At 44.1% G+C, this 13,403-nt stretch overlaps 1 protein-coding gene across 1 annotated transcript in view; it reads right to left on the reverse strand.

Annotated features, from left to right (window-relative positions):
• Positions 1-13,403, reverse strand: part of GPM6B (glycoprotein M6B) — a 194,960-nt gene that overhangs the window by 165,786 nt on the left and 15,771 nt on the right. Inside the window, exon 2 of the mRNA XM_082447248.1 lies at positions 3,830-3,945. Coding sequence (XP_082303374.1) covers positions 3,830-3,945 — 116 coding nt within the window. The remainder of the gene's footprint in view (positions 1-3,829; positions 3,946-13,403) is intronic.

A 13,403-nucleotide genomic window follows, 5' to 3' on the forward strand; every position in this document is an offset into this window, starting at 1 on the left:
ACAGCAAAGGACCAGGAAAAAAATATGTAGGCGTGCGGCTGCTGAGGTACGATTAATCCTCTCTCTGCATTTGGTATCCACTTTCTTAAGGAGTCTTCTGTGGGTGGTGGGAGCAGATTGGCCGTTTTAAAAAGCCAGGCTCCTTTTCCCCTCCACAGCAGCTGTGCACAGGGTTTCTTTGCCTCCCCGGGTCTGTCTTTGGGGCCAGGTCCTTGGGGATGCATCTCCCCACCTATTCCTGGTGCCTGTTGCATTGCCTCACCTCCCTGCTGGTCCAGTGGAGCCTGGCTCCCTCCTTGGAGAAGTTAAATGTCACACCTTAGTAAGAAGGGCAAGTGGTGACAGGGTGCCGGTGAAAAATATGCACAGCTGAGAGGTGAGACCCGGTGATTCAGCCAACAGCATGGGTTTGAAGTCAAGTAGACTTGGGTACAAATCCAGTTCATAGAAGCTGCGGAGACTTCAGATGAGTGACTTGACCCACTTTGAGTGGCCTTCCTCCCCTGCAGAATGGGAGGGGAATCACGCCTCTCCTGGAAGATTTGTTGTGAAGACGCAGTGAGTTAACGCACTTAGAGAGCGCGGTGCACAGCCTTGCTTTCCGTAAGTGCTCCATAAACACTGACTACATCTCCACAGCAGCCGGAGTGGCGCTGGGCGGACCCAGTGCAGGTGAATCCTGCCTCATCTTCACTCCTTATGCCTGGCATCTTCAGAAGGCTTTGTTTATTGGTGCACTTTAGTTTGTGTGTGTGGGTGTGCTTGTGTGGCCCAAGGACACCTTCCTGCTGGACGGCGCCCTCCCACTTCTGCTCCGTGTACATGGAGATTATGTAGGGATGGGTACAAGTGTATGTACTTATACGTATATCGACAACTCTTCCCTTTCGTTAGCATCCAATGGTGTTTCTCTTGGTTGTCTCATTTCGTTAAGCTTTTATCACAAGTAGCAGCGATTTATTTCTAGAGCGAAGTTCTAAAGCCAGCATTAATTGCAATTCTCTTTTGGAGAGCTTTGTCTCTCTTCTAGGTCAAACCATCCAGCAGCTTACGGCTGCCCACGGTGGGGGAAGGGAGCAGGCATGTCCTTGCATGTAGAAAGGGGCGTCTGAGATGGGGGATGAGCGCCCTGATGCAGCCTGGTGGCTTTGACAGAAGCCACTGGCTGCACAGACCAGCTCTCCCATGCCCACCCTGTCCTTGGCTCGGACCACATGGCAGTTGTCTGCCTTGCTGCTCCCACATCTTACTCATTATCACTGACTGTTCTCAATCTGTCTTTTTCTGATTTTCCTTTTCTTATTCCTCCACCTCCTCAATTTTTTTTTTGTACTTCCATTTGCTCCTCTGATTCCCACCAGCCCCAGGCTGATGACATGCTTCGCTTGGCAAGTTTCCCAGGATCCTGCCACACTCCCTCCATGCCAACCAGGCCGACACTGCAGAGAGAGCTGGGCGGCCCTCTCAGGCTCTTCCTTGGGATGGAGCCTGCGGTAGCGTTGCCATGGGTGGACTCTTCCAAGCCCTTTCTGCTTTTCTGGGGGATGAGTCTAAGTGATGGTGTGTGTCCAGTGGTCCTGAGGAGAGGCAGTCCATGCTCTGTGTGAACATCTCCTCTGCGTAGCCAGTGGGCAAAGCCCTGGTGGCCCCAGCGACCAATCTGATGGTCATTCTGGTTAACCGATTCAGGACAGTGAGTGATGCGATGAAATGATGAATTAGTACGTGCAAGGGGGCCGCAAAGTCTTTCTCTGCCCCTGACCTGCTAGACAGGCAGGAGTTCCCACTCTCGGGGCCACTTAGGGTAAGTCTGTGTGCCTGAGTGAGCCTGGCAGCCACTCGGTACAATCAGCTGGGGATTCTTGTGAAAGGGTAGGCTCCTGACCTCCTGAATCAAAAGTTATCTGCCAGGGAATATGGATTTTAACAAGTTTCTTGAGCCACTGCTACTCAGAGAGTGGACCTGGAATCAGCAGCATCGGCCTCATCAGGGAGCTTTTTAGAACTGCAAATTCACAGCTTCATCCTGGACCTCATGAATCAGACACTTTGGAGGCAAAGCCTGGGGCTCTGGGTGATTCTGATGCCTGCGAATGATAGGCTGGGTAAGGTAGTGTGCTAGTTTCCTCTTGCTGCTGTAACAAATCATCACAAGCTTAGTGGCTTAAAATGACACAAATCTATTGTCTTACAGTTCTGGAGCTTAGAAGTCTGAAATCAGTTTCACTGAGATAAAGTCAAGGAGTTGGCAAGGCTGCATTCATTCTAGAGGCTCCAGGAGAGAATCCACTTCCTTGCCTGTTTCGGCTTCTCATGGCTGCCTGTCAGTTTCTTGGCTTGTGGCCCCTTCCTCCATCGTCAGAGTCTATCACTCCAACCTCTGCTTCTGATATCACATCACCTCTCTCCCATCTTCCTGCCTCCCTTTTATAAGAACCCTTGTGATTACATTGAGCCCACCAGGATACTCTCCCAGCTCAAGACCATTAATTTAATCACGTCTGCAAAGTCCCTTTTGCCAAATAAGGTAACATTCACAGCTTCCCAAGGATTAGGACGTGGACATATTGGGGAGGGGCATTATTCAGCCTTCCACAGGCAGTATCTAACAAAGTCCTTGTCAATGTATAATTGTTACCTGACAACCAGTGGACCAGTGTTTATGGTCCTATTACGCTTATGCATCCTATTAACCCATGCGGTTCCAGAGGCGAGCGAGGGGGCTCCCTGAGGGTCCCGTTGAATAAGCGCTTCAGTGTTCTTTCTGGGCACTTCACATGGACTGTCCTGTTGATTCCTCAGGCAATCCCGTGCGCTGTAAGGGTTGTTAGATCATTCCTATTACACAGTCAGTTGAGGAAATCAGTTGAGGAAACCAGGGCACTGGGCACATAACTGACTTGCCCACACTCACAGAGCTGACACGTGATGAGGGCCGTGTGAGGCAGCCATTCTGACTAAAGCCACATAGGGGATGACTTTGCTGTGGTCCATCGATGGAGCCTTTTTATTCCAATCAGAACAGTGCTTCTCACATTGTAGTGTACATCAGAATCACCTGGAGGGCTTGTTAAACCATAGGCTTCTGATTCAGCCGGTCAGGGGTGGGGTCCATGAATCTGTATTCTCATAAGCTGTAAATGCTGTTTACAATAGCCAAGACAAAAAACAAACAAACAAAAAAAAACAACAAAAAAAACAATAGCCAAGACATGGAAGCATCCTAAGTGTCCATCAACAGATGAATGGAGAAAGAAGATGCGGTATGTATATAATATGGAATATTACTCAGACATGAAAAAGAGTGAAATAATGCCGTTTGCAGCAACATGGATGGATCTAGAGATGATCATACTGAGTGAAGTAAGTCAGACAGAGAAAGACAAATATCATATGGTATCACTTATATGTGGAATCTAAAAAAAATGATACAAATGAACTTATTTCCAAAACAGAAACGGACTCACAGACTTCAAAAACAAACATGGTTACCAAAGGGGGAACGTGGGGGAGGGATAAATTGGGAGATTGGGATTGACATATACACACTACTATATATATAATAGATAATCAATAAGGACCTACTGTGTAGTGCAGGGAACTCTACTAAATACTCTGTAATAATATACATGGGAAAAGAATCCAAACAAGAATAGATACGTGTATATGTATAACGGAATCAAGATGCTGTACACATGGAACTAACACAACATTGTTAATCAACTATACTCCAATATAAAAGAAAAATTAAAAGAAAAAAAAGCAGAGCTTTCTCTGGCTAGTGAGAGAAGAGGAAGGTGGAGAGACTGGAGGCCTGAGAAGAACTCACCTTGCCATTGTTGGCTGGAAGATGGTGGGGGCCAGGTGAGAATGAACGTGGGCCGCCTTACAGCGCTGAGACAGAGGCTCCCAGCTGACAGCCAACGAGGAATGGGAACCTCCATCCTAAAACCACAAGAACTGAATTCAGACAACAACCAAGGAATGAACTTCAAAGCATGTTCTTCCCCAGAGCCTCCAAAAAGGAATGTAGGCCTGTCAATTTTTTTTTTCTTTTTAATTTATTTACTTTAATTTATTTATTTTTGGCTGCACTGGGTCTTTGTAGCTGCGCGGGCTTTCTCTAGCTGCAGCGAGTGGGGCTACTCTTCGTTGCGGTGCGCGGGCTTCTCATTGCGGTGGCTTCTCTTGTTGCAGAGCACGGGCTATAGGCATGCAGGCTTCAGTAGTTGTGGCGCACGGGCTTAGTTGCTCCGCAGCATGTGGGATCTTCCCAGACCAGGACCGAACACGTGTCCCCTGCAATGGCAGGCGGATTCTCAACCACTGCGCCACCAGGGAAGCCCCCAACACTCTTCATTCTTTTGAAAGGTTTTTTCACTGATCATAGTCTGAAAACCACAATTTTACCATCATTACTTCAATGGCTTTATGAGAGTGGAATGATTTATTTCACCATTCCCCAATTTGGAGCAATTTTTCACTAATCTAAGGAATATTGTGATAAATGTCTTTGTGCACATATATAGCTTTTGTCTAAATTGAAGATTATTTCTTTAGAGTGGATTTCCAAAAGTGGAATTAATGGGTCCTTGGTAATACACACTTCAAAAAAAGCACATTTTAAGAAATCAGCGGTACATTGTTTGAGTGTGTATGTGTGTGTGTGCGTGTGTGTGTGTGTAAACCGGGAACTTGTTTGGGGAGCACAGAAATGTAATCTTTCCCATCTAGACTCTGCAACAGAGTGATGTCTCACCTCTGTCTGTTGAACAACTCGGCCTGGGTTCAGCCTGTGAAAATGATTCTGGCTCTAGGCGATGCCTGGTGACACTGCTGTGAGGGACCACTCGCTCCCAACCTGGGATTCTTGTTTTCTAAGACAGCGTCCTCGGCTGTCAGCATTATTCGGCAACAAAGTGGGTTATAAGGTATGCTTGCCCCATTGATCGTTTATGCCAACAGTACTGGTTCATGGAAATAAATGGGTGCCACTTTTAACTGTTTTGATGGATCATATTAGAAAGTAGCAGTGGTTAAGTCATCATCATTTGATTTTTGTCCCTTCATTTTTTTAAATTGAAGTATAGTTGATTTACAATGTTGTGTTAGTTTCTGGTGTACAGCACAGTGATTCAGTTATGCATATATATCTATTCTTTTTCAGATTCTTTTCCCTTATAGGTTATTACAAAACACTGAATATAGTTCCCTGTGCTATACAGTAGGTCCTTGTTGGTTATCTATTTTATATACGTCCCTTCATTTTTCACACCTGTCAGAAAGCAAAAGTGGGACAAAGATTTGGGTTTTTTCTGGTGCCCCCTTTTTTAAAGTGTACAGTTTCAATGGTTTTAAATAACAACCATCACCACAATCAATTTTATAACATTTTCATCACCTCTAAAAAATCCCTAGACCAAATAGCAGTCACTTCCAATTGTCCCTCAAGCCTCCCCCATCCTCATCCCCCAGACAATCACTAATGGACTTTTTGTCTCTAGAGAGTAACCTATTCTGGATATTTCTTATAAATTCAATCATACAATATGTGACCTTTTGTGACTGGCTTCTTTCACTCAGCATAATGTTTTCAAGGTTCATCCATGTGGTAGCATGTGTCAGATTTCATTCTTTTTATGGCTGAATAATATTTCAGTGTATAGAGAGATCAGCTTTGTTTATCCATTCATCCGTTGGTGGACATGTGGGTTGTCTCCAGTTTTGGGCTATTATGAGCAATGCTGCTGTGAACATCTGAACATCCATGTATAAGTTTCTGTGCAGACGTATGTCTGCATTTCTCTTGGGTAGATATCCAGGAGTAGAATTGCTGGGTGGTATGGTAACTCTTTAACTTCTTGAGGAACTGCCAGACTATTTTCCAAAGCAGCTGCACAATTTTCCATTCCCACCGGCAGCGTATGAGGGTTCCCTTTTCTCCCCATCTTCACCAACACTTGTTACTGTCTCTCTTTTATATTACAGCCATCCTAGTAGGTGCGAAGTAGTACCTGATTGCATTTCCCTCACGGTTAATGGTGTTGAACATCTTTCATTATTATATTTCATTATTTATTAGCCATTTGTCTATCTTCTTTGAAGAAATGTCTATTCACATCCTATGATGTCTATGATGTCACGTCCTACGTCTATTATTATTTCCCTCCTATTCTGTGGGTTGTCTTCACTGGTACACGTTTTTTAGTCGACACGTAAAAGAAGCTACAGCATTTAGAAATTCGCTTTTGGTTTTCTTTCAACCATAAATTTCTGGTGTGCACGCACACATGTGTGTGCGTGTGTGTGTTAAATCCAGACATTAAGCAGTATTTTAAAATGGAGTCCCAGAGCAGAAGAAGACCTGTCTGACCTGTTTGTCTGTCTGATTAGGAGGGTCTGATTCTTACAGTGAGTGAAACGGAAGCTACACCACAAATGAGAATTTATTTTCTCCCTCCTGTGCCCCCTTAGCCTTCCTACCTAAACATAGCTCTCCAGAAACAGAGGAATGGCAAAAAGAAGTAATAAATCCTCCACATTTCAGCAGGATCATCTTGCAAACAACAACGTAATACCCCAAATGGGAGGATGAGTCCATCAACTGCGCCTGGTGAAATCTACTGCAGAATAAGTTCTTAATGGAAAAAAATAATAAAATGTGTCAGGAAATTAGCCCCACATTGACAGGAAATAGGAAGGTTCCATGTGTTGGACAAATGGTCCTTTCTCAAGAAAAGTGCCGTTTTTTTTTTTTTTTTTTTTTTTACTAATGACACATGTATGAAGGTTGATTTAAAACGATAGCTGAGCATCTGAAGAAAAGTGCAGATGCTGTCCCCCAAAGGCCCCTGCCATATAACAGAGCAGTGTCAGGAGAAAGATGGATCTAGAAGGCCCTTCCCCTTCTTCCCTGTCTGCACACATCCCTGCCACCCAACCCTCAAGTTCGGTCAAGTCCCACGTCTCTCCTGCATCCTCCCCAGACCCCCATCAGCCTACATACACGGCCTTGCTCTAACCCTAACCCTAACCGCCTCCACAGTATCCTGGCCTCCCACACAACTCTGGACTTAACTCTCTGCTTCCTCGGACTGTTTTCTCTGTTAACACTTGTCTCCCCATCTCCCTGCAAGTTCCTAAGGCCTGAGGCTGTCGTTCCTTATACACAAAGGAGGACATCTGTAAGTGTTTGTTAAACTGAATTACATTATGGCCCGGACGAGGGGGCAATGCCGCTGGGTCAGCTCAAAGCATCTCATATGGTTGCGTGTGGCCACGGCTGGCAGGGCTGCTGGCAGACGAGGGGAACAGCAGGCCCGGGGGCCGCTGCTTCTGTCGCCTCACTACTTGGCTCTTCCTTTCTGCCTCTTCCCTTCCTGTGCCTCTGCTTTCCATTTGTGTCTTTTTTTTTTTTTTTTTTAATTCTCTATCCTTCCCACTTAATGATGAGAAGAAAAATGACAGTCACAGAACTCAAAGAATAGCAGAAGGGAGAAAGGCCCGAATTATTGGTTTGGTTCCTTTTCATCTTTTCTTTCTTTTGTCTTTTCTGCTTTTCGTTTTGTAAAATTTGGCCAAGTGAGGTTTGGAAAATTTGCATCTACTTAGAACTGTAGATGGCGGATTTTTGCACATATGAATGCCTAGTTCATAATGAAGGGATGTTTGAGAAATGTTATTATTATTATCACAATTAGCAATGTCTGCAAATCTATATAGGGCTCTGTTTAACTTAGGCTGATTCAATAGTCTAAAATCTCAGAATTAAATTCAGTATTAGACAGAAGGAAACCAATGCGTTGCTCTGTCTGACAGTTTTCCTAACGCTCATCAGGTCAGAGTTTCCTAAAACGCTACAGACTCCTACCCTGCAAAAATGCTGGCTTCATTTCTGGCAGACGATGAAAACCAAAATCCAACTCAAAAACAGAAACTGGGAGCCATAAAGCTGGTGCAATATCAAATTCAGAAATGAGTGTGGATATCAAGGAGCCTCCCCTGGCACTCTCTGTGGTTTAGCCCTGGCTCACGGGGCTTTGAGTCCCGCCATCCGGTGTTATTAACAGCCGTGTTATCTGTGTTCTCTCTCGGGGGAATGGCATGTTTCAAAATTAGCAAGAAATGATGCTGTAGCAAAAGGTTCCATGAAATGTATCTATTTCATGAAATTACATGAAATGTATGAAATGTATGTGTGTGAGAATCTCCTGATTTTACACAGGGCAAGAGGGGGAAAGGAACATCATGGCCCTGAGAAATCCTCATTATCTTGCTTTGAGAACCTTCCAATGAAAATAGAAATAGGGCTTCCTTCCAGCAGAAGCCTTACAATTAGCTTCTTCCATTTTCATAGAGTGGAAACAGCATTCTCTTAGAACTTTTTTTTTTTTTTTAGCATAAAAGTCTGGGTTATACGATGTAACAATGACAAAAGAAATAACAGGGGAAAAAAATGGGCCCAAGACGCTGAGATAAAAGGCATGGCACAATTTTTCTATTTGATGTTTTCGGAAAAGTATCATGATCTGACCGGCTTTTTACTTCTTTTCATCCTCATGATGGTTGAGACCCTGATTGTAGCAATCAAAGTCGAGTGGAGTAACAGTTGAATCAGCTCCCGGGATAACGCAGCTCCAGGAGAACTGTCGAGCTCAGAGCTTTCAAAGTAATATGCATCAGAATCAGGCGGACGTGCTGGTTGTCAGGGAGATGATCGGTGCGGGGATGCTGGGACTCCTGGCTCTAAGAAGGCCAGTGGAAGAAACCTCAGGGCTTGTCTGCCTCTAGATTAACGATTTCTGATGCTGCAAAGAAGCCAATCAGGGGGCTTCAGTGGCTTCTTGAAATACTGAGGAGCTGGAGGGCATCTCTTCTATACTCACTGAGCATCAGCCAGATGGCCATCTCTCTGTGAAAGGCAGTGAGGGTCAGGAAACAGGAACCCAGCCATCCGGGGACTTACAATCAGAGGTTGGCTTTTGAAAAAGTACCTCGATTGACTCACCTCATGCAAGGATGATCTTATGTAAAGAGCGCTTTCGTGTCACTGACACCGAGACACCTCAGTCCAAGAGTCACAGCTCTTTAGGATCCTGGGACTCGTAATAAAAAAGCAGGAACTGCCTGGTTCAGAGCATCTTCGGATGGTTATTGGCTCTGTGGCATCCATCACGTGGGAGTCAGATGGTATTGCACTGGGTCCATACCCGATTCCGAGAGTGAAACTTTACGAAGGTTTGGCAAGTCCCGGTATGGGAGTGTTTTCTCCAGGTTGCTTCCGTCCCCTCCCATTAATGAGGCCACCCGCATAACACAAGCTGAAGTAGGAAAGGGGACCCAATGGCTTGTCCCCTCCTTTCACAGTCCGTGATTCACCCCATGATGGCCTGGGTATTAAAGATCTCAGGATGCTTCAATGTGAACCGTCAGGATCTGAGTTCTTACCCAGCTGGCTGAAAAGCAGCAGAGTCACTCCAAAGCAATTTATTGGATAAATAAAACAAAGAGTGAGAGAGCAAGGGAACAAGAGAGTGAGAACGTGGGCGAGAGCAAGAGACTCTATGCGGATGTCCAGGAAGCCCCGTGTGTTTAGCCTTGAGGTTTAATTAGTCAGATCCGTCACCTCAACCCCAGACACTTCAGAGCAGCGGTTCTCAGCCTGGCTGCATATTAGAATCCTCTGGGGAGCTTTTTAAAAAGTACAGATGCCCAAGCCCTACCATAGATTAATGAAATCCGAACCTCTGGGGCTGCTTCACAGACATCAGTATTTATTAGATTTCCCATTGCTATAGAATCACCAGACAACTGAGAACCACTGAACTCGATTTCTGGTAGAGGATTTTGGAGGACCAGATTGAAAAAGCCCCTGCTCTTCTCAGTAGACTCCAGTTCTATTGAGGTATAAAACCTTGGCATGATCAGTATCAGGCTCAGCGACCTCAACTTTTTTTTTTTTTTTTTTTGAAGTATTTTATTTATTTATTTATTATTTGGTTGCGCCGGGTCTTAGCTGCAGCAGGCGGGCTCCTTAGTTGCGGCTCGCCGGCTCCTTAATTGTGGCATGTGAACTCTTAGTTGCGGCATGCATGTGGGATCTAGTTCCCTGACCAGGGATCAAAACCAGGCCCCCTGCATTGGGAGCGCGGAATCTCAACCACTGCGCCACCAGGGAAGTCCCGACCTCAGCTTCTTGCTCTTCTCAACATTTTGTCTTACCAAGAGAATTACTGGTTCTACGTATGCATGAACACATTTAAATATATAGTATACAGTCATGTATCCGTGCAAAGAGATTGGTTTATCACTATGTTTCTAGAACCAAAGTACATAATGGCTTCATTTCTATCACAGGCATTTGCCTCCTTTTGTGACATGGGCCCTTGAAAACTCATCCTTTCCTTTATTCAGGGAACATGTGTTGAGACTGTCCTGGGTGCTGAAATAGGTCCACAGAAGATAAGAAAACACAGAAAGCCCGTGGAGCCCGGCCAGGCTGTGGGGGACTAGGGCACAGTCGCATCCAATGAGACGGTGTAACGAGGTGTCCTGGGTGCAAATGGAGGTTTGGGACTAGATGACGGCATCAGGGAAAGTGCTAGAAGAGATGACTTTCCTGAGACTTGAGGGCTGAGGAGTAGCTTGTCTGGCAGCTCAGGGTGAGATGGAATAGCAAGATGAGGGTAGGGTAGGCTCAGAGGCAGGAAAGAAAGAAATCACTCCATGGGCCTCCATCTTGCCTTCATCTCTAATATACCATTAAGAAACAAGATAAAACAGGGGTGTATAATCCTGTTTCCTCCTCACACAGGAGTTTTGGACACATCACATGGGTAAATGAGACACAGTCCTTACTCTTTAGGAAACTTCAGCCTCATCGGGGGCTCAGAATGATGACCTGGATCACCATGCTTTCCTTTTTGAATGGATTTCCCCAAAAGCAGATTGTTGAATCTGCTATAATTGAATACAAGGCAAATCCAGCGAGAGGAATTAAAGCACCTCATTATATATAAGTTTCCAAGACAGAGTGCCTGAGACTTCAACATGGTAATAACACCCTATGGTTGTATATCACTTTGCCATTTATTAGCATTTTTTTTTATATAGTAAGTAAACTTTATTTATTTGTTCTTCTGAGATGACATTGGCAACAGTCACAGATTTGCATACGATACAGTTATGTATTGACTATTTACAATTTACAGTTATTAGCATATTTGATCTTCATAAAAGCTTTGTGAGGTAGACGAGACAAGACAGGCAATATTATTCCCACTTGACTCAAAGGGTCAAGTGATGGACCTGGAGTAAGGAAGTAATGAATTGTTCTAGAACTCACATCTTCCTACTCCTTATCTCATCTCTACATATTTCTTTCCTTCTGGCTGAATACCAATTTGTCACAAATGTCTAACTCAATTTGAGGAACGTGTGTTAAATTTAATTCCCAGTCCCCAGTTTAGTCTCTTAGCAACCACATATATTTAGTGATGACTACTTCTCTGCCTATAAAGCACATCCCACACGCACTTGGTTTCATATGTACTCCTCGAGCTGGATCATACTTTAACTGCAGCTTTGGTCTAAAAACGCTAATGATTCTTTCATACTCAGAATCTGATTTTTCACCCTCTCTGCTATGCATATGATGTGTGAAATTCTGACACTTTCTCATTAAAGACTTCTTTTTTCTTTAAGAGGACGATGCTAACCAAGGATATTTTTTTTTTCTTAAAGGTTGCTTATGGCTTTAGTAAACCCATGGGAATTTATACAGGTACAACCCTTTCGAGGAACAGTTTGACAATGGGTATCAAAAACCTAAAATACATTCTCTGTTTGACTTGCTAGCTCTGCCTCTGGAATCTGTCTTAGGGAAAGCAAATCTAAAATGCAGATCAAATTTTCTGCATAAAAATCTTCACTGATGCATTATTTAGTGGACTGGTTGAGTTCAATTTTAGACAGCTGTAAAACAGAATATTATGCTTCCATTAGAATAAATAATTCTTTTAGTGGTAAAATGCTTATTATATTAGGTTAAGAGATCAAGTGGAATACCAATGCATGTGCGTATTACGAAGCTAGCTACGTAAAACCACGTAGATGAGATGGAAACACACCAAAATGTCAAGAGGAGCTGTGCCTGGGAAGTAGCACATAGGGAAATTTTTTCTCCCACGTATGTTTTTCTGCTTTTCTCAACTCTTCTGCAGTGAGTATGTGTGATTCTTATAAATCAGAAAGAAATGGGCGCTTAAAGACTCTGTTTCTGGGCTGAATATAAGTTCACAAATATCTACTTTGAATATCAGCTCTAAGGATATGTTTCCGGGAGTGAAGTGAGCAGTAACGGAATCATTCTGGCACTGGCCTCCTTGCTTCGACCCTTGATTCCCTACCGCCTGTTCTCCATACAGCAGCCAGAGGGATGCTCTTAAAATGAGAGCAAATTTCACTCTTCAACTCAATGTTCTCCAGTGGTTTCCCACCTCATTAAGGTAGGGTCTTTAGCAGAGCTGACAAAGCCCCGTGGCATCTGCTGCCTCCTCCTCACTACCCGCGCTCCCTCCCTCCAGCCACTCCAGCCACGCTGGCCTCCTCCCTGTCCTTGCCTCAGGGCCTTTGCACTGGCTTTTCCCCTGCTTGGAAGGCTCTTCTCTCAGATACCAGCTCCCTCTCCATCTTCACATCTTGCCCTAAATGTCACCTTCTCAGTGAGCCTTCCTAACCGTCCAGCGCAGATCTGTACACCCCATTCTCGTCTCAGACACCCACCCCGCACTCCTGATCCCTCCTACTAGATATCATTTTTTCTTTGAAAAGGACATATCATCTGTTAACACACTACACACTCCACTTATTCATCATGGGCCTTAACCTGTAATTGGCAGGTCAGGAGACTGAACTCTCTAGCTCACTTATACTGCGACAATGTGCAAATCTGGGGCGGGGGGCAGAGAAATGAGCACATTGTGTATCTGGCCGAACATTTGTCTATTTGTGTATTTATTACAACTGGACATGTAAAGATACATCATATAGGTCACTGTATATGATTTAGGTCTCTACTAATTCTCTTTATCATTGTCGAATACATTACCAACATGGCCCTAATATAAAGATATACTTTATTTCATTAAAATTTATAGTTACTTGTTTTTTGAATGGATAGTATATTCACATGGCTCAGTAGTCCAAAGATAGAAAGGGGGATACAGTGAAAAACTTCATTTATATCCCTATCTTCCAATTATTTAGTGCCCTTCCCTAGAGACAACTACTGTTAGCAGTTTCTTATGTATTCTTTTAGAGATATTTTATCCTTAGCAAAGCAAATTCATACATAATATACACGTCCCTTTTTAACCCAAATGGTAGCATACTATACACACCAC

Source organism: Balaenoptera physalus (assembly GCF_965194825.1).
Source record: "Balaenoptera physalus genome assembly, chromosome: X".
Lineage (NCBI taxonomy): Eukaryota > Metazoa > Chordata > Mammalia > Artiodactyla > Balaenopteridae > Balaenoptera > Balaenoptera physalus.